This window comes from Anarhichas minor, unplaced genomic scaffold (genome assembly GCF_050575085.1).
Source record: "Anarhichas minor isolate MPS153535 unplaced genomic scaffold, ASM5057508v1 ptg000069l, whole genome shotgun sequence".
In the NCBI taxonomy this organism is placed as follows: Eukaryota; Metazoa; Chordata; class Actinopteri; order Perciformes; family Anarhichadidae; genus Anarhichas; species Anarhichas minor.
Window position 1 is genome coordinate 730096 of NW_027466515.1, and position 18213 is coordinate 748308.

Consider the following 18213-nt stretch of genomic DNA (forward strand, 5'->3'; position numbering starts at 1 on the left):
GTAAATGGTGCACATGGTGAAAAATTAAATGCAAATTATACTGTGAAGTATTGCAGCTATGGATCGATACTATAAAGTAGTTCAGCTAACTGCCTAAAGACTAAATGTCTCATTGAGAAGGAATTCAAACGCAACATCAGGAACATTTGAGCTCAAGAAATGTCATTTATAAAAAATTATGACATGATCAGGTTTTATAAATGTTTTTTAAAATGAATTAAAATGTTTTTAAATGTTTTTTTTTAAACACAGCTGGTTACGTAATCATCACAATAACCTTCATCACAGCACGTCTCATCTCAACATTCAGCCTTTGACCTTAAAACACAAAACTGAGTCCCTCATTTTGTCCTTGCCTGCTAATTTTTAACATTCTCATACAGACCTCAAAAGGACAACACACACACACACACACAGACAGAGAGAGAGAGAGTGTGTCCCGTGGGGCAGAAGTGCAGTCAGAGGGTCAAATCAGTTTGGACAGCTGCTCTGTTAGCAGTGGGCCAACAACCAACAGTTGTGTAACTGCAGCAGCATCAGTCACAACAACAACAACAGGAGCAGCAGCATCGATAACATAAACACAAACAACAATAAACGCAGCGTCAGGCCTGATGTAAACAGAGGACGCTGCTCCACCTGCAGGAAGTACAACTGCTACACACGCAGTGCAACGTGCAACACAGACGACGACAACTCGACAGAGACAACAGCAACAACAACAGTGCTCCCTCCAAAAAAACAGAGAAAGAAAGAGAGAGAGAGAGAGAGAGAATATCTCCGCATGAATGACTTGTTCCTTCTTTTCGTCTGGGTGAACAAATCCCTGCAGATCGTCATTTCGAAACGACGAATGACGGAGAGGGATGAACAAGGCGAACGGGGGGGGGGGGGGGGCAGAGAAATCTAGAAACAAATACAGAGACGAACAAAACTAACTAACTAACAGGAGGGTGGAGAAGGAAGGAGGGAGGAGAAGGAAGGAGGAAGGGAGGGAGTCGGAGCAAAAATTTGTGAGAGATGTAAATCAGAATATGAGAGCCATCAACCAGCAAAAGTGGGCTCACGTCCCAAATATCAAAGCCTCAGGTGCACTGTGTGCCAGTTGTTTTTATGTAAATGGATTATATATCTATATATATATATATATATATAATTTCAGTAAATTAGAAAGACCTTTGTAACCAACAGCTACAAATATCGAACATGAAAAAATTAGCTTAATATCCCCATTTATGGTGTTGTGTCTTCAGATCTTTGGCTGAGAAACGTACCAGAGATCCGAAGCCGACAGTCCAGAAGTGCTCGTTTCGAACCTCCAGCACTCCTTCCAGAGTCGACACCTGATTGGACACAGAGAGGAGCAATTAACCAATCACAATCAAGAGGTCTTAAAGGTAAAATGCTGTCAAAATGAAGCCAAAATAAAGTTGAATTTGAATAACATTTGGTTTCCAGTCTGACGAAGGATGAGATTTATATTCCTTTCTGGCTTTCATTTAACTATTCATCGGCTGAAAATTAGATCATTTGACAAAGCAATGAAACAGATTTCTTGATCTTCTATAAACCTGAAATCAATCCCCTCACCTCTCTGAGCAGTTTGTCCAGCTGGCCGGTGATGTGCGACGGCGTCGTCTGTGAATGGGAGACGACACAAACGAGTTACGACCGCACTTCCTGGTGCGGGACTGTGACTACGACACGAGTGGAGAAAGGGTCGTTCGTCTTACCTGCAGCAGCACTTTGCCGCTGTAGACGCTCATGGGATACATGGTGCCGAACGTCATGAGCGCGATGGCGACCGCCGACACCGTGTCCACCGCATTATAGTTACTGAGCACACACACACACACACACACACACAATAACTAGTGAATATCTACGACATCAAATAAAATATTCTAACATTTTTAACATATTATAAGACCTTTAAGTCTTACTAGATTTTTCGGGTGATAGCATTTTGTTAAGGATGTCTGGCTCTGTTGGTGGTCTTTGAGGTTTGGTATTCATGAAGAATACCGACTTTTGATCCTTCTTCTTTGACACACAAAAATATCCAGTTTCTCATTTTGATTTTTGAGAAAAAAATCTGAAATTTTTTTCTGATGTTCTGGAAGCTTTTGGTAATATTGCAATATGATAGAAATCTCCCAAACAGCCGATAAAAGATGATGAGATTGTTTTCTCAAGTGTTGTGTCCGAGGACAGGAATAAACTTTGAAGCTCAGATTTTAAACCAAAGTAGAGAAGAAATCCACAAAATGCTCAGAAACAAAATAGAAATTGAAACATAACATGGCAAAGTCCATCTGCAGAGGAAGATCATGTGACATTATCAAAATCAAACCGCTAAAGATGGTTTTAACTCCTTTTTATTAAGATCTGTCTGTCGTCCACATAATTATGGAAAGAGTGTGAATGTTGAACAGAACCTGTTTTATCATCACCACCCTTAATGATTAAAGTCACGACACTTTTGTCATTAATTGAAGTCTCGTTTCCTGTCCCGTCTGTGAGTCGTTTCCCCTCTGGAGTGTTTTTACATCAGGACACGTTTTAGGTTCAGTGCAGATAAAGATCAGGGCAGTTTAAAGCAGCGAGAGGGAGTTTCCAGCAGCCCAGGACACAATCCCTGGTTTTAATATGCTGCTGGTGAATTCACCAGCAAGAGAGAGAGAGAGAGATGAGTTCTTACTTGATTTCTATGAGCATGTAGGTGATGCAGAGCGACAGAGCTCCCGCCATGTTGATCAGGACAAACGGGTTCATCCGAGGCAGCAGCACACTGCTCAGACCTGGAATGATGCCACACAAACTGTACACACAAACAAACACACAAACAAACAGGAACAGGATTAGTGCACATGATCACCTCCAGATTTTCCCACTTAATCACCTAAAATGAATGCCGTCTAATACAACAGTCCTGCACGGAGTCCTCCCTTCATGAAGGATATAACGTTAAAGTGTTAGAAGTTCTACACTGAAATCTATTATTTCACACTTTTGTTTTTAATGTAAATGTTTGGACAGTTTCTGCACTAACCTACATACGCCAAACATGAACAATAACGGAGGTCGATTCATATTTGAACTAAACACCAGCTTCTCCTCCATCTCCTCCCTCCTTTCTAAAGAGGGCCGAGTACGTTTCGTCGTCCGCTCTAAGCTGTAGCCACCGCGTGTGTATGTTGGTCTCACGGATTAGACCTTTAACCCGATCACACCGTCATAATGGACTTTGGGGGACTTGAACTGGAGTTGATGGGATCATCGTTGTTTTGTTTCATGTCATGTTTGTCTAAGACAGCCGAGAACAAACCTCGTCTACAAACACTCAGAGTGAAGGAAGCTGCACAGTGCAGACGGAGTGACGGGGTGTATTTGACACCGGACGTCGACACAGTTTGTATGATTGTCGAGTAGCACCTGCAGAGCTGCTAAATATGAAGAGTCTTGATCAAAGGCACATCTGCAGAAAGTGACGTATCTCATGTGGTTTAATGCGGTCTGACGCGATGCAGCACATGAAGACGTGACGTAGCATCCGGTGACACAGCGTGACGACAGCTGCATGGTCTGGATGAAATGCAGATTTAATCAGTGGGGCTTGACTGCTGTTAGTTTAAGTGGACGAGGTCAATAAGGACACGCATCAATAACTCCTCTTTCATCAACGAGGCTGTAAAACATCGTTTAACGAGCTGAAATAAAGTCCTGGAAGAGAAGTTCTGTAACTTCTATGAAACAGTAAAATATTCTCTTTATCTAGATTAATGTAGTTGTGTTGAACAAAGAAATCAGACGAATTCGAATGTATTAAGACTTCTGCAATTCTAGAGAAGCATCGGCTTGAAAAATACAAATGTATAACTTCAAGTCTGGATTATAAACCCGAGGTATGGAGTTTGTCAGACAGATGTGGTAAACATCCACTTGCTTGCTAATATTTCGGTGGACATTTCTCTGAAAGAGAAAGATGACATCTCCATTCTTCATCCCGTCTGCAAAGCCATGATAGACTTCCACCGGGGAAACAGCCAACACATTCTCTTACTTCATATTTGAGAAGCAAAGCCTGACAATTACTTATGTTGTAAAAGAACAACGAAGATATTCCTACTTGCTCAAATTGCCCTTTCTGACACGAGCAATGAGTCCGAGGTTTGGCCTCAAACCTTCAGCCGATTCCCCCAAAAACTCTAAACTGAGCCGACCCCGAACGCTCTCTGTGTAACACACCCCGGCCCGGCGTTCCTGGAACCGATTAACGGGTCAATGAACGCGACTCCGGGCGAATCGGCCCGGTGCCGCGTGTCAGATTGAATTTCCAATACGTCAAAGGGCAGCGCTCTGAAGCCGCCGCGGCCCGATGGCGTAGAGCGCTGTCACAAACATGGACAGGAGCGCGGCGGCCGGGCGCCGCAAGGTGTTTGTCATTAGATAACGTTTAAAAAGCAAAACGCTGACATGGATGTCAACACGTAATTAATGTCAAACACGTCATTCAGAGAGTCACGTGCTCGCCGGGGGCAGGACTTCCAAAAAACTGAAGAACTGGAGAGGAGGAAGAAGGAAAGGGAATATCTGTGTGTGTGTGTGTGTGTGTGTGAGGAACGTTTTTCACGTTACTGGAAGATCGTCCAGCTCACTTTTAATTAGGGAATCTGAGTCTCGGTAAGACGGACAGCAGAGACAGACGGTTGGGATGACGTCCTCAGAGACAGACGGTGAATAATGGAAGGACTGCCGAGACTGTACGACAGCAGAAATACATACGAGCACAGATTGTGATTCACCGCTGGACGCTCTGTGTTCGTATCAAACCCACAGAGTCAGTCAGTAGCACAGAGCCTCAGTCTGGAGTCCTCAAACTGAGCAATGACTCACAACACTTGAGCCACTGGGCTGGCCTCCGCAGATTTAAGATGCTTTAGTCTTTCCCTGCAGGAATTTAGATTCTTGCAGAACATACGGTTCCATGTTTAGAACATTCATGCGTTTGTATTTTTTAATAACTGTGGCTTCTGACGTATACGTACTGTAGCGTCATCTTTCTACTTACATTCACTGGCAATGATTTGATGATTCGTCTTGTCAGAATAGTTTGTTCTGGAAATGATTTACTTAATTTAACTAAAACCCAGTGACAAAGATGAGAAGATAATACGCAACAAAATGATAGGAAATTAAATGATAAGAGGAGCAGGGGAGGTGAGGAAAGACAGACGGACGAAAGAAAGGACAAAAGGAGAAAGAGTAGAGGTGGGGACGAGATTGACAATCCCAGCGATCCCATAATCCCTCTTGATGCATTGATATAATTTGACATGTGACCCTGTGTGTGTGTGTGTGTGTGTGTTAATCTAGACGCGTTGCAGACAGAGAGCGAGGGATTAAAACCCGAGAGGCAAACAAACTCTTGATACTCTGCTCTGTTGGCTCCACACTGGGCTGAACTCACTCTGGTAACAGTACGGACACGTTTGTACTGACATGTAAACTGCATGTAAGATCCCACGTTTCATTTATTATGAAAAGCACGTTTATTCCTTTTCAGAGGTGAAGTTTGGATTTTCGGTAACCATTGTTGCTCGTACTGTAATAAGGGAGTCCGAGCCAGCGCTGAAGCTTGCTCGTGCTGGCTCTCCTACCACTGTCGGTCACATGACCCTGATCTCACGTGTCACGCGGTAAAACCTGCGACACACCGAATCTCTAGATGAGTCGTGCTGCTCATGTGGGCAGTGTGGCAGCTCTGAACTGTTCACATTGGCGCCAAAAAGAAGAGCGAGAGGTTCCTCGACTAACACTCGCTGATCAGGTAGGCGGTGTGGCCCGGTCTTTACTGGGTCTTGAACCAGCAGCAGCGCTGATGTTGTCTCGCCCTCTTTCTCTCTATAGCAGACTCTAAATTACTCTCTCCCCCCAGATGAACTATCAGGTTACGAAATTTGACACACATTGATTTGATTTAATGTAATGTCGATGGTATTTGTTCGGTACCAAACACTTGATCGTGTCGGATGGAGGTGCTTTCTAATTTTACGTTTAAAACAAACTATTTACTATGAAACCAAGTCAGCTGAAAATTAAGCTAAATATATATAAAACACTTGTAGAATTTACAACACTATATAAACAGATGTTTTTATTCTTTTTTTAATTGAAATAATCTGACAAGAATAAGGATTTCATAACAGTCAGAACCGGATAACTTTCTCTTTCTTTGCCACACACAATTACTTAAAATATCTATCTCACTTCTCCCCTCTGGCAACTTTCATAGACACAAAGAGACACACACACACACACAAACACAGAGAACTGAGGCTTCTGGCTGGTGAGGCTGAGAGAGCAGCAGGCTTTATATAACCCAGTTGGCCCCCAGACCCTGTAGAGGTTAAGTAGGGACAGGCTATTACAACACAGACAGTAACACACACGTGCACACAAACAAACACAAAGTCAAGCAAACAAATTACATGCAAACACACACTGTTTAACAAACACATACACACACAAATACACGCTAAGTGCTCCTATGAAGGCATTCAGAGCATCTCTGTCTCTCTTGTGCGCACACACACACACACACACACACACACACACACACACACACACACACACACACACACACACACACACACACACACACACACACACACACACACACACACACACACACACACACACACACACACACACACACAGGAAACTAGGCTGGGACGTCCTGTTCCTTTCTGCCCTCTTAGCCAATCATGGCTCAGTTCTACTGCTGCACAACTCTCCAGGCTGTCGCCCCGAGTAACCTGCACCAACTGAGCTGCTGACTCTGGTGTGTGTGTGTGTGTGTGTGTGTGTGTGTGTGTGTGTGTGTGTGTGAGTACTTATACTTATCCCACTTTAGATGTGGGAATACACAGTGGGATGTAATATTAATCGCAACAGCATCCGTCTGCTTTGGAGTCAGGCGATATGTTTCTTTGGCAGCATGAGGAAAGATGTAAGATGGAGGTGAGGAAAACTGAATTTATTATCACTAACTTGCTTATTAATTTCTCTATGATGGACGATTATTAAACGGACACGTAAGAGGACAAAGAATACTTTACTACTATATTTGTTGTACAATTATAAACCCAGACTTTAAAATGAACTAACAAGAGCGTAACAGACCTGGATACACACCTGAGAGGTGAACAGTCAGCTGTGGATTACGTGTAGTTTTACTAAAGGTTAATCTCAGATAACAGGGCTGCAGTCACAGTGATCTCTGACCCTTGAACTCAGGTCAACAAGGGGAAGCGGGGCAGATTCTCATGTCACTGTACAATAACAATTATCTCGCAGCTGCTTCTAAGAAACTCAATCAATGAGCCAATCTGTTCGTCCACCTGAGCATGTGACCGCACACTGACTGACGGTAGCCTTTGACCCCAGGGGGGGAGGCCATATGTATATACGACACACACACACATGGACACACAAATTCACACCGTAAGCAGTGACACACACCGGATGGGTGCTTTTAACACTGTCAGGAGTGAGTGTGTGTGTGTGTCGAGTCAGTGTAAGTTGATCCTTCCTGTTCCTACCTGAGACTGAAATCTGCTGATGAGGGAGAGAGAGAGAGAGACAGTGAGGACCAGAGAGAGAGAGACAGTGAGGACGAGAGAGAGAGAGAGAGACAGTGAGGACCAACGAGAGAGAGACAGTGAGGACCAACGAGAGAGAGACAGTGAGGACGAGAGAGAGAGAGACAGTGAGGACGAGAGAGAGAGAGACAGTGAGGACGAGAGAGAGAGAGAGACAGTGAGGACGAGAGAGAGAGACAGTGAGGACCAGAGAGAGAGACAGTGAGGAGCAGAGAGAGACAGTGAGGAGCAGAGAGAGAGAGACAGTGAGGACGAGAGAGAGAGAGAGACAGTGAGGACGAGAGAGAGAGAGAGAGACAGTGAGGACCAGAGAGAGAGACAGTGAGGAGCAGAGAGAGAGAGGGGAGCGACAGATTTAAAGAGAGACAGAGACAGAGAGAGGAGGAGGGGTGAGAGAAAGTGATGCAGATCTTCTTACCTTCGACTCAGATCTGCCACATGTTCCTGAAGCCAACTGCTGCTGGCCACTGGAGGGAGGGAGGGAGGGAGAGAGAGAGAGAGAGAGAGATGCCTTCAATGAACATCTGACCATTTAAAACAAACAAAAAAACAACAAAGCAGTTATAAAATCAGTCATAAATCAATATAATCTGTCAGGGAAACCAGGTTTCTCAGGTTTTCCATAATCAGGGTTGTGTATTAGTTATAAAACACCCTTTTCCTCAGTGGCTGTAAAGACACTTTGTGTGTGTCACTGGGTTTCTTTTGGGGCAAAGAACCATTTTTTGCAGAAGTTTCCAGTCATCACGCGGCAGTAAATTCCTGCACTCACGGTCAGATGCATGTAGAATGATTCAGGCATGCATCTATTATTCACACGTGACAGACTTGTCATTTAGAATGTTAAGGTGTCAAAAATTGAAGCATTAAATTGCAACATGAAGGTAATAACTAAATGCTGGTTGTTGCTTTTCTTAGAAATACATGACAATGAATAACACAACTATCAACTATGTTGTGCATCAATCTGTTTACTGTTTAGTTCGCACGACAAAACAAAACTCAGACACATTTTTCTAATAATAAAATACAGAGAAAAAGCAGAAAGATCTTCACATCTGGAACCAGAACATGGTTATAATAGACTTCCAATGATTAAATCCAACAGCTGCTTTAGCTCTGGTAAAAGGCAACGTTCTAATCCAAAGACTACAACAGTGTGCTCGTGGAGGATCTTTTTTGTCTCAGAAGCGACATATAAAGTCTCTATAGTCTGACATGAACTGAAGAGCAGAACATCTGACAGTTTCACATGGAGACGGGAACAGAAACATCTTTCTAGTTCAATGCTGCATGAAATATTAAGACACATAGCTGTTTCCCTTCACAGCTGACTCCGTCAACTCTGTGCTATAGATTTAAGCATCTTCTGGAAGGTTTTAACGTCAAACAATCCCACAAGCTGCAGCACCAAGTTTCTAATAATTCCATCACATGTGGGAGCAGGTACCACTTCTCCAGATCTCCTATTATTGCATCCAGACTCTGATTAAACAGAGTTGGGGCGGGGGAGCAGTCACCCTCTTCGTCACGGTGAGGGTTAAAAATACTTCTGGGAGGGGGAGCAGGCGGATCACCCACTCGTCTTTAAAAAAAGATAAGCGCTCTCGCTCCGCTGCGTCGTCCCACCTTTAATGTTTGACGACAATGCGAGACCCAGAGGCTCGGCGTCGGGTCAAAGGCCCTTCACATCCCATCCTGCTCAGACCCGAGTGTGTGTGTGTGTGTGTGTGTGTGTGTGTGGGGAGGTGGGGGGTTGTTTGTTTTGCTAGCAGGATGAGTCAGTCTAAACAAACATTTTAATGGAGTGACTTATTTATGATCTGTGTGTACGAGGAGGGCAGACAATATTTCTGAGTGTGAGTGTGTGTTGGTTTGTCTCTCTGCCCGCCTGGCCCTCTGGCACACTACATTACCACTGTCTGGAACATGGTTGCATAATGCACTTTTAGTCTCGCTCCGTCAGAGAGAGTGTGTGTGTGTGTGTGTGTGTGTGTGTGTGTGTACTGAGTGAGAGATATTGTGTGTTTTGGCAAAGTTAAGTGCCTCTGTGTGTGTTTGTGTGCGTGTAGTTTCATCCCCCTCCCATTCCTAAATGTCAGATGTTAAGTGATGTTGAGACTGCTACGAAGGCAAGAGCAGACAGCTGACACACACACGCACACACACACTCATGCGCACACACTGACCTCATTCATCAGTAGACTGTAGTGAGTCAGCCTGAGATGAGAGGAAAGGAGAGGAAAGGAGGATAGGAGACGAGCAAAAAGGAGAGGAGGAAACAGGGCAGAAGAGGAAGAACTGGAGGGAAGACACGAGGACAGAATATTTGGTTTTCAAAATCCCTTTATTGAACCATTACAAAGAGGAGAGGAGGAAACAGTGAAAGGGAGAGAAGAGGAGAGGAGGAAATGGGGAAGAGGAAAAAATGTGGAGAGGGTGAAATGGAGGACAGGAGAAAACAAGAGGGAAGAGGAAAGATGAGGGGAGAGAGGAGTTAAGGGAAGAAAAGAGGATCTTTCAAATCTGTCTTTCCTCCCATTTGCTTCCTTCCTTCAAACCTTCTTCATCTCTTTACAGTAACTTACATCTTGGGATGGGTAGTGGAGAGGAAAGGAAGGGAACAAGGAGAATCTGGAGGGACTGGAGTATGAAAGAGGAAAGGAGGGATCATTGGATGAGGATGTTTTATAACCAATGTTGCTGAAAAAGCACATTCTCGCTTCTGTTTCATAACTCTCTTCTTCTCCTTCTTCATTCTCTCTTCTCATTCCCTCCCTTTCCTCTCTCTCCCAAACTACTGCCTGGCCCTCTGTTTTCTAAATGTGTGTGTGTGTGTGTGACAAATCTGTTTCTCCATGCATGAACATTTGCATGTTTCATTTAGGTGTGTATACAGGTACAAATGAGTGTATTCTATTGTCTGCAAATTAGTGTGTGTATGATAGAGGCAGCAGCCTGTGTGTGTGTGTGTGTGTGTGTGTGTGTTGCAGTCTTTCCGTATTAGCAGTAGACTGAGTCTCAGTAAGGTTAATATGTCCTGGGGTCGACACTGGCCTGGCCTCCCCGTCTGCGTCTGCATCTGTGTGTGTGTGTGTGTGTGTGTGTGTGTGTCTGACCTATAACTTGTGTGTCTCACTATCTTACGTATGTTGTGTGTTAATAAAGTCGGGATGGTGTGTGGGTCTCGGTCTGGTCTCTGATGTGTTCATGCAGATACAACATGCATGTGTATATTTGTACTGTTGTACTGTATTCGTGAGGAAAGGTGATGTGAGACTCTAGTCATCTATTTCAGCGGACATTGTTCCAATGATCCTAACTGTATGCGAGTCTCCATGTTTCTGTGATGTTGGTCATTCTGTTAGAGGTTTGGTTAATGTTCCTAAATGAGATAACGGGGCATTACGTTAAATATCCCATCGAGCTGCATTTCAGTCCTTTAACATCAGGCTCCACTGCAGCACCACAAATGTCTTCTTGCTCTTGCTTTTTAAAACTTTGTGAAAGAGACAAAAATGCAAAGATAAAATCCATTTGTCCGACTAGATGTTTTTTTTTTATGAGCAGAGGCTTAAAGAAGTCTGGCCAAAGTCATGCTGAGGCTGACATTATTCTGCAAAAGATGCTGCCTCTCCAAAGTTAACAACCTATTATTTAAGTAATCAATAGAATAACCTAAGAGAGTTTTCACAACCGACTCATCATTTAATTCATGCCTACATTCTCCGTTTCGAGCTTATCCGTCGTGAGGAAATGCTGAATTTTAAATTGTATACGTTTGGGTTTTGGACTGTTGGTCGGAAAAAAACATGATGTCTGAACAAGTCAGCTTGAGCTCTGGGAAACTGGGGTGGGCATTTTTTTTGTCAAGCATTTTATAGCCCAAACAATGATCTAAAAGCGGCCAGCGGTTTAATCGATAATACAATGAATCGTTACTTTAATTTGGTAGCTGTGCTTCCAAATAACATCTTCTGTTTGAATCCAGTTCACAGGCGGTGTTGCATGTCAACTTGCACGTCATACTTCCTTTCTCTCCGTGCTGCAAAAAACACCCTAAAGTAATCTTTTAAGAATAATTTGAAAAAGTCATATTGTCATATTTTTAAGACGACACAACTGCGTTTGGTTGTACAACTTACTGATTCCTGCAATTAGGAAAGGACTAACCTCTGATCCACTGCCGCCATTTGTGATTTATCTACTGGCAAAACAGTGAGCCAGCATTTGATTTTACTTCAGTAATCCCCCAAAATAAAACAAAAGCCAAATTGTCCCTGTTCCCCAGTGAGGGGGAGGATTACCAAACCTCAACCGTCCAGGGGAGAAAACACAAAAGACACACAAAATAAACCACTAATCCACCGTCTTTAAAACAGTGTACGCTGGTGCTGTGCCTGACGTGAAGCTGCTCTCCAGCACGAACACACAGCGGGATGAAGTGGTTAAACTGGGGTCGGCTGTACCTTCTGAGACGTAGGTGAAGGGCTTGTTCCTGACGGACAGCAGAGTCAGCAGGTTGAAGAACAGAGCGACGAACGTCCCGACCAACAGGCGGCCGCTGCAGAGACACACAGAGAGGGACGGTAGTAAGACAACGTCCGGTTAACGGGGCAGTCCGACGACAAGCATGTGGATCAAACCGAATGTGAACAAACAGTGTACATGTGCCTGTAGCGGGGAGACGCTGAGAGGGAAGTGCATTTTGGGAAAGAATCAGAGGACACAAAGGAAACCAAAAGATGTCATTTCTGCCAGTTTAAACATTTATTTTCTTGTTAAGAAAAGTGTCTTTTACTTTGTGACTCAGTGAAACTTTATTAGGTACATCTCATGCAATCCAATCCAACTGTTCTGCCATTAAGTCGATTTTTATGTTGATTACAATGAAGAGGCTTTTTTAAAACAATGTATGCCCGAGCTGTCTTGAGTTGACTGTACAGGTGTACCTAATAAAGTGGTCACTGAGTGCAGAGCACTGTTTCTCAACAGTTAGTGGTTGATGGTAATATTTTAGGGGGCCCGTGAAAGATTTTTGAGATGAATGACTCTAGAAAAGACATACAGTTAACGAATTCTAAACATTATTAAAACATAAACCACTATTAGATTACAAATGTAGCGGATGTGGGTATAACATTCCTTCCTCAAGACAAGCCAGGGCGCTTCAGGTCGCAGCTGTGTGCATAAAACATGCCGGCTGTGGAACGCTGTGCTGATTAAATCTGAAGTTTGTCGGTTTCATAAGACGCACATGGGAAAGCCGATCAAAGATGTGTCAGAAAGGAGTCCAGACGCGCCGGCATTGTGCACTGACACGACTCCAACGTGCACTGGGAAGCGTTTCAAAGATAGCACCTCTTCCAGTGGCCTGTACACAAAGCCAGACTTTGTAGTACAAAGTTCAAGCTTCACGTATGCTCATTGTAAAACTGCGCTTCTCAAAAGTATTTATTTTCTTTCTCTTATAGGAAAGTTTAAGAGCAACAACCGCTTAGTTCATATTCCACACATATCCAACGGTCTAAAGGAGTTGACTGGGACTTTGTCTTTGAGAAAGTGTACAATATTTTAAAAAGGGCTGAGAACAATACAATGCACAGGTGGTGTACAAATATGCACAAATTATTCCATAAATGAATAAGCTGATCATAAAAAAACAAATAAAAATCCCAATTGTTATCAAATGTTGAGACAAACTTGCTATTTTTGTGTATAAACACAAAATGTTTGCCGTATTATTTCTCATTTCTGTTTCTTATGAATACAGATCTCTGCACACAAGCACAAACAGCAAACACACAGGACGGTACTCTTCAACATACTAATCACATGGGACAATCCATTTAAGAGCCTAGAAATTGGTCCAAACAATCAGCAGGGGGCGAAAGGCTGCCCGCCGGTGAGCCACAACAACTGGGTGATGAACCCCCGCCTCCCTCTAAGAACAGATTAAAGAGAGAGAGAATGTGAGCCTCTGTCTCTCTACCCAGCAGACACCTGTCCCTCCGGTTAGCGGTCGTCTCTCACGCCGGTCAATCACAACCACTCAGAGAAGAAGAGAAGGGGTGAGAAAGAGGAGGGGGAGAGGAGAGAAACAAGGGGGGGGGGGGGGGTAATCTCGTCACAGGAGACAGGTTTAAGTCTCATTGTGTTTTAGGTTGTAAAAGCCGCCACTAATCTGTTTTATTATGGAGGGATGATGGATAGAGAGAGAGATAGAGAGAGAGAGAGAGAGAGAGATAGAGAGAGGAAAGAGATGGAGGGAGCAAACTACAGAAGAAAAGAACAAAGCAGGCGAGAGACGTAAAAGAGCAAAGACAGAGAAACAAGTTGTAGGTTGTACTAACTGTACAGCCCATGTTTCTTAAAGGACAGAGGGTGTTGTAGGCTAGTAAAGCCCCTTGAGGCAAATTTGTGGTTTTGGGCTATACAGTGTTCAACACAGTCTGCACGTGTTCAATTAACTCTGCCTGTGAGGACACACACACACACACACACACCCACACTGTCAGAGTGTGAAACTAACACCGAACATGTCGCTGTCACTCACCGACTCTCTGACCATGTACTTCTGTCTGACCGAAATATTAGAGATGTTCTGTTCCGACAACAGCTGGCAGTGTGTGAGAGTGGTGTGTGTGTGTTTACAGAAGGACACACAGGAGCATATATCATGTTGTGTGTGTTTATTTGAGAATGTCATCAGGGAATTTGTGTGTGTGGAGGGAAAATACTTACGTATGGACCTCAGGCTGCTCCATGAAGCGCTCCACACTGACAAAACAGAAACAAACACAGTCAACAACACTGGCCAGGTGGGACTACGTTGACTGTGTGAGAGTGTGTGTGTGTGTGTGTGTGTTAGAGATAGAGCGATCGAGACAATTGAAATGAATGAAAGGAGACAAGGAGCGAACAAACAGACAGAGAAAACAGGAAATACATTAACAGGCACACACACACTCCAAACGCCATACACACTCATGCATGAAAAAAACAAGCAAAATGGCGTACACACACACACACACACACACACATACACGTCTGTCTCCTCCCTCTGTGCTGCTGCCCTACTGAGCCATTCATGACATGCACTATAAACTACGGCTTGGCAACCTTACTCTCTAGACGATGTGCACGTGTGTGTGTGTGTGTGTGTGTGTGTGTGTGTGTGCGTGTGTTCGTGTGTGTGTGTGTCATGCAGGGATTTGGCAAAGCAAAGACAGGAGCTCAAAGAGGGAGAGAAATGCTTAGTGTTAGACTCCGTCTTCAGGGTGGCTGCAGAGTTCACCCAGTGAAATGAAGACTTTTTGATTTTATATCTTATTGAAGTTATTCTTTGAGTCCACACTGGAATGGAGGCATAAAAACTACTTCTATTGGCAACACAAAAATGAATTAAAGTTTTATTAGATTAAAAAAAAACATTAGTTTGTGTGTTACAAAATGAGGTCGTTTTTTTAAATTGGTTGAGTCTTTCTTATTGTCTCTCAGAGGACACATAGGAGTCCCCAAAGAAGACCTAAGTAATAAAAGGACAGCTTGTTCTGTAAATGTTAGTCTCCCTTCCCTGAAAACTGACCGCAAGACAACCCCAAACAGGACGCCTGGAGGTGTGTGTGTGTGTGTGTACATGTTTGTCATGACAGCCAAGCAGTGACATTCCCACAGCCCTATAAAATGCAGTTGTTCCCACCACAAACACAAGCGCTTACGCATGCATGCGCACACACACAGAAGCCAAACAGTGTGCAGTTTCTATTGTGTCTTTATATCTTTGCACATGATGTTATTGTGTTTTAACAGGTTAGCCGCCTTTAGACTCTAAAAGTGTGTTTACACGTTTATTTAATGGTCTCAAAACTGGGAGAAACCACTTTCCCCCTGATTTAGGGAGAGACCAATTCTTCTTTCATCTTTGTTCTTTTTATAGTTTCATAAACATATATATAATATCACCGTATTACTTTTTATTTACACTATTATCATTAATATATTTGAAAACAGAAAACACAATATACCACATATCAGTGGAGGAAGAAGTCAGAAGTAAAAGTAGTAATACCACAGTGTAGAGATACTCTGTTATTAGTAAAAGTAGTAATACCACAGTGTAGAGATACTCTGTTATTAGTTAAAGTAGTAATACCACAGTGTAGAGATACTCTGTTATTAGTAAAAGTAGTAATACCACAGTGTAGAGATACTCTGTTATTAGTAAAAGTAGTAATACCACAGTGTAGAGATACTCTGTTATTAGTTAAAGTAGTAATACCACAGTGTAGAGATACTCTGTTATTAGTTAAAGTAGTAATACCACAGTGTAGAGATACTCTGTTATTAGTTAAAGTAGTAATACCACAGTGTAGAGATACTCTGTTATTAGTTAAAGTAGTAATACCACAGTGTAGAGATACTCTATTAGTTAAAGTAGTAATACCACAGTGTAGAGATACTCTGTTATTAGTTAAAGTAGTAATACCACAGTGTAGAGATACTCTGTTATTAGTTAAAGTAGTAATACCACAGTGTAGAGATACTCTATTAGTTAAAGTAGTAATACCACAGTGTAGAGATACTCTGTTATTAGTTAAAGTAGTAATACCACAGTGTAGAGATACTCTGTTATTAGTTAAAGTAGTAATACCACAGTGTAGAGATACTCTGTTATTAGTTAAAGTAGTAATACCACAGTGTAGAGATACTCTGGTATTAGTTAAAGTCCTGCATTCAAAATATCACCTAGTTGAAGTACAAAAGTATTAACATCAAATATACTTTAAAGTACCCAAAGTAAAGTATAATTTATGCAGAATGGTTTAGAATGAGCTAGAATATCCTGGGGTCCAATTATTGCATTTTTTAAATTGTTTGGTGGAAACGTAGCGCCGAGAAAAACATGCACCCTGAGCGGAGCAAAGCACGCTGGTGAAACTAACAATGTGGAAGAAAAAAAACAAAAGACAAAAGAAAGAAACAATTGGAAATACTTTGTGTATTGCTTTGGAAATATTAAATTCTGTTGCTGCGCTGAGTCACGCTCAGAAAATAATTGAAATTTTAATCGAGAGAGACAGAGTGAATGAGACAAAGGAAGAGATGTAGACAAAAAAACAGAGACTTGGGACCTTAAAGCCGGGGTTGGTAATTCTTCAAAGACGTTCAATATTTTGGATGAAATTCTCTTTACTCCCCAAAAGCAATCAATGAATCAATTGTTATGACAAAAGAAAAGAATCTTTTGTGGAAGCTGCAAGCTTTTACCCGTGAGTATGAACAATAGACAAGTTTGTTGTTGATGTTTGTAATGATGATTTTGGGGCAGTGGACTGGAGGGACGCCTGAAGGGACAGGATGTCACTGGTTATTCGGTTGGCTTTAAAATCTGGCATGCCCTGTCTTTAATCTGTCTCTAAATAGTGACTTAAATTATCCCCAAAAAAATCTATTCGCATATCTTGTCCATCATTGTGTCCTTTACTGTCGACATCTCTGATTTGTATGAGCAAGTGTGTTTGTGTTGGGGAGACATACGCACCTCTCCTTCAGGATGAACAAGGCTCCCAGCTGGATGAGAACAGTGGAGGCAAAAACTGCCACAACCTCCAGTCGATCAAACCTGGAGAGAAAAGGAGAGATATTGTCATCCATTGTGTGGCAAACCATCGGCAAATACTCCCCGACACACCAGTCCACTCGTTCAAAGAGACACCGGTCCACTCGTTCAAAGAGACACCGGTCCACTCGTTCAAAGAGACACCGGTCCACTCGTTCAAAGAGACACCGGTCCACTCGTTCAAAGAGACACCGGTCCACTCGTTCAAAGAGACACCGGTCCACTCGTACAAAGAGACACCGGTCTACTCGTTCAAAGAGACACCGGTCCACTCGTTCAAAGAGACACCGGTCCACTCGTTCAAAGAGACACCAGTCTACTCGTTCAAAGAGACACCAGTCTACTCGTTCAAAGAGACACCAGTCTACTCGTTCAAAGAGCAGCGACTTCCAGAAATAATTTGCTTTAATTCGGCATGAATTCAGAGAGTTGTGACAGGATCAAATGTTTACCAGGAATCACTGTTGAGCTCAAATTGGCAAACAAGGATGAGGATAGAGACACGGTTGTTGTTTAACGTGTATGAGACTAAAAGCATGAAGAAAACACCAACAGAAGTAACGGGTTGTAACGGTTGCCGACCTCCTGACCTCGTCGTTAGGTCACGGGGTCAATCCTGTGGCAGTCTGTACAGGATGAGCCGCTTTGTCTCTGCGAGTGGTCCGCTGGGCTTAAGGGGGTTATGTCTGACATGGACGGTCAGTGATCCGATGGTCCCACAGTAAAGCACAATAATACCACCGAGCTTAGAGCTTCTGCCCCAGCTGTGTGCAGTGCACTGTGGATTCAAGTCAGTACACATAAGGAAGAGGGTGAAGAAGGTGAGGACTTATGAATACTAAGAAAGAATATACAAAGCAACAAACATCAAGACAAGTGAGGCTGCAATTAAAGCAGAACTTTAGGTACTTTCTAAAAGTGCAGGTT

General features: G+C 43.0%; 1 protein-coding gene across 5 annotated transcripts in view; it reads right to left on the minus strand.

Moving 5' to 3' along the window:
• The window catches only part of slc30a6 (solute carrier family 30 member 6), a 38609-nt gene that overhangs the window by 2758 nt on the left and 17638 nt on the right, over positions 1–18213 (minus strand). For all 5 annotated transcript variants that reach the window (XR_012947732.1, XR_012947731.1, XM_076078954.1 and 2 more), the window contains 8 exons: positions 17209–17289; positions 14409–14444; positions 12134–12228; positions 8083–8131; positions 2702–2821; positions 1734–1836; positions 1591–1638; positions 1275–1343 (listed from right to left, as the gene is read on the minus strand). Coding sequence is in view for 3 of the 5 variants with exons in the window: in XM_076078954.1 (XP_075935069.1) it covers positions 1275–1343; positions 1591–1638; positions 1734–1836; positions 2702–2821; positions 8083–8131; positions 12134–12228; positions 14409–14444; positions 17209–17289 (601 nt within the window). In the remaining 2 variants the exon portion in view is untranslated. The remainder of the gene's footprint in view (positions 1–1274; positions 1344–1590; positions 1639–1733; positions 1837–2701; positions 2822–8082; positions 8132–12133; positions 12229–14408; positions 14445–17208; positions 17290–18213) is intronic.